At 33.6% G+C, this 3,381-nt stretch overlaps 1 protein-coding gene across 1 annotated transcript; it reads left to right on the top strand.

The window, feature by feature from the left end:
• The first annotated feature begins 370 nt into the window (after positions 1 to 370).
• On the top strand, positions 371 to 679 carry LOC146905495 (uncharacterized). Its single transcript, XM_085728554.1, has one exon. It carries the CDS (start codon positions 371 to 373, stop codon positions 677 to 679), a length of 309 nt encoding a protein of 102 aa, XP_085584680.1.
• Positions 680 to 3,381: the final 2,702 nt, after the last annotated feature.

Below are 3,381 nucleotides of genomic sequence, written 5' to 3'. Positions count from 1 at the left end.
TACACTCTCCAACTTCTTATTTCTTTCTCTTCTAATCAATTTCTAAAAGCTAATTGGATTGACCAACTCCCTAGCGGAACGATAACTCTACTTACTTCTATTACTTCGATAGGCCGTGCACTTGCGGTTTGGCCCTATCAATAACTCTCTTTCTCAGGCCACCGACACCGTGGTAAAATGGAATCGCGACAACCACTATTGTTATATTCTCAATGTTGACGGGAGTTGTCTTAGCAACCCTCAGCGTACCGGATTCGGCGGCCTCCTTAGGAACAATGCGGGATTATTTATCTCTGGTTTCTCCGGGAACATTGCCAACGCGTCTGACATTTTTTTTCCTGAACTCCATGCCATCTTTCAAGGTCTGCGAATGGTTTCAGATATGGGAATATCCGATTTCGTGTGCTACTCCGATTCTCTCCACTCTGTTAGGCTCATCAACGGCCCTTCCATGAAGTTTCATGTCTATGCCACTCTCATTCAAGGTATAAAGGACCTCATCATTACCAGCAAGGCTTCTGTTTTTCACACTCTCTGTGAGGGAAATTACTGCGCAGATTTTCTTGCAAAGTTGGGAGCGGCTTTGGACTCTGTGTTGACGATTCATGCCTCACCTTCTGATGGGATGATTCAACTGATTAAAGATGATGCTTGGAGAACTCTCTTCCCTAGGGGCTAGCTAGCATCAGTTTTTTTTCCTTTTTTCTTTTCTGTTTTCTTTGCTTTTCGTTTCTTTTCCCCTTGTAACCAAAAATTAATTTTAATTTCTCAATCATATTTTTGTTTTGAATTTGTTTTGGTTATATCTTAAAAATTTCTAAAAAGACTTTGCCTAGTTTTATTTTTAAATCAAATGTTTGTGAAATGCTAAAAAGATTTTTGTTTTTATTTTTTGATGTTTTTTAAGCCAAATATTCTAAAATAACAAAATAAAAATAATTTAATTTTGTTTTGTTTTTATTATATTTTATTGAAGAAAAAAACCCCAAAAACATTTTATTTTTATAATTTATGGATCCGTCCCTAGCTACAAAGGTATTTTGTTTGTTGTGTACTCTACGTTATGTCTACGAAACTTTTGTACTATGCATCCATACAATTGTTATCCGAGCGCATACCTTCAAATGTTTCTGCCAATAACTTTTCATCGGAAGAAGTTTGTTGAACTAGAAGCTTAGAACATTTTACCTCTATTCTAATTTCATGGAATAGTGACCCTTCCCTTGATCCTTTAACTATAACTTAACAACCCAATATAATTCAGATTTTCCAAGAACCAACAATATTCAAGTAATAGTCCACACAAGAAGTCAACAACGAGGAAAAGGGAAATTTATCTTGGTTTAACTGGTGCTTCAATTGGCAATTTCTTTACTTTATTAGTAACCTTTTTTCTTCAAGTGGTTGAAGCGAACGAAGGTGGAAGGAAATTCATGCAAAGTATTTGTGCATGTAAAAGAAACACAATTTTTTTTTTTAATAATCTGATTGCAAACTCTTCGTTGTCAAATGCAAAGTTATGATTCGGTCACATTTATAAGCAAAACACAATTTTTTAGCTTCATTGAATAACTAATGTATTTGATCTATAAATGTGACTACATACATTAATTATTCCATAAACTTAAAAGGTTGTTTTTTTCTTATAAATGTGACCGGAGCGAATAAGAGACATGGAGCTACTTTATAAATCTAAATCAAAGTGTGAGAACCACAAGTGATAACAAAGTTTCATTTGAAGGGTCACATAACACATCCTAAATCATCAACGAAACACCGTATAAAGATGTTGCTAGAGACTAAAAATTGAAAAGAACATGGCGATCAAGAATCAGTTCATTCTTCTCGATGTTGTTTCTTAAATTGGAACCAAATGCTAAAGATTTGTTTTGATGTGGCTAGTGCTATGAGTTACATGCACAATGTTATGATTTGTCTTGATGAATCCAAGCTGTGTGCATACAAATGTAAAGAATTTTTTTCTAAGGTAGGTAATTTAAATTGTGTTGAGAATGAAACTGAGGATCCTCATTCCTATTCAAACCTTGCGTATAAAGGTGAAGGAAGTGTTTAAAGACTATTTTGAGGTAAGAAAATAATGTGAATGAATTACAAAGAGGCAGTGCATTAGGTGAGAATTACTCATTTGATGGAACTTCGAAAGTGGCTAATAGTAATATTGATTTATATCATTAGAACTATTGCATTATTGAGAAATGTTAGGGTCACACCCACTAACACTCTCTTTTAACGCACCCCAATCATAACTAACCACATCATCCACTTATTTTAAGTGATTTACCAGTAACAGGAAGTACAAGTTGCAAAACATTTTTTTGACATTTTTTTTTTTAATAATCTGATTGCAAACTCTTCGTTGTCAAACGCTGGCTTTGAGTTGTAACCAAAAAAAACGCTGGCTTTGAGTAAATAACAGAGTCCATGGAAGAAAAATCTACATGGCTTCTTCTCCTTCCCTTTCCATCTAACCCATCTCCTTCTGTTTTCTTCTGACCTCGTCTTTGTCTCCTAACCATCCCACCTTTGTTTTATTCAAATCTAAAAGAAAATGTTTTCATTGGGTTTTGTTTCTGAAGTGTCGTAATTGAAAATCTATATAAACATTCAATATAGCAAGCAAATTAAACAACATAAGAAGAACAAAATTGGGAGGAGGATCGACAAGAAAATTGAAATTGGATCTTTTTTAGGAGGATAATTGATAGACAATTTTCTGCTTTTCAATTGGTTAAAGCAACAAAACTGACGAGCCTGGGTTTGTGAGAGGTTATGCAGAGAAGATGAACAATTAAAATCTGATTTAATTACAAAAATAAAATAAAATACTACCTCCGTCCCTAATTATAGGGCCCTTTTGAAAAAATAACGGGAATTAAGATAGTGGATATTTGTATTAAATATGTTTGTAATTACTATTGTTTTTACAATTTTATCCTTAAAGAGAGAGAGTTGGTTTATGTTTTCAACATGTTATTTATTGTTGATTGAAGAAAAAGATGTATAATAAATAGGGGCATGTATGTAAAGAAATAATTAATGTAGTTGGAAATAGCAAAGGGGTCTTATAAAAAGGGACAAAAAATATTCTCAAAAGGGTCTTATAATTAGGGACGGAGGTAGTAAATGGTAAAGATGAATCCGGTTACCAGGTAAAATCAACTAAAAAAGTGGATGACATGGCTAGTTATAATTGGGTGTGTTAAAAGAGAGTGTTAGTGGGTGTGACCCTAGCATTTCTCTTGCATTATTTCGTAGCAAGCAGGTTCAGAAAAAAGCAACAAAGATGCAGGCTTTCTAGAATAATGATATCACATTATGAGACTATATCCCTTCAATGCAAAACTAAATTTGAAAAAATTA

This window comes from Medicago sativa, chromosome 7 (assembly GCF_051527215.1).
Source record: "Medicago sativa cultivar Bolivia chromosome 7, Bolivia_mono, whole genome shotgun sequence".
NCBI classification, from domain to species: domain Eukaryota; kingdom Viridiplantae; phylum Streptophyta; class Magnoliopsida; order Fabales; family Fabaceae; genus Medicago; species Medicago sativa.
Note: the sequence above shows the minus strand (reverse complement) of the source record. Positions and strands in the feature narration are given on the sequence as shown.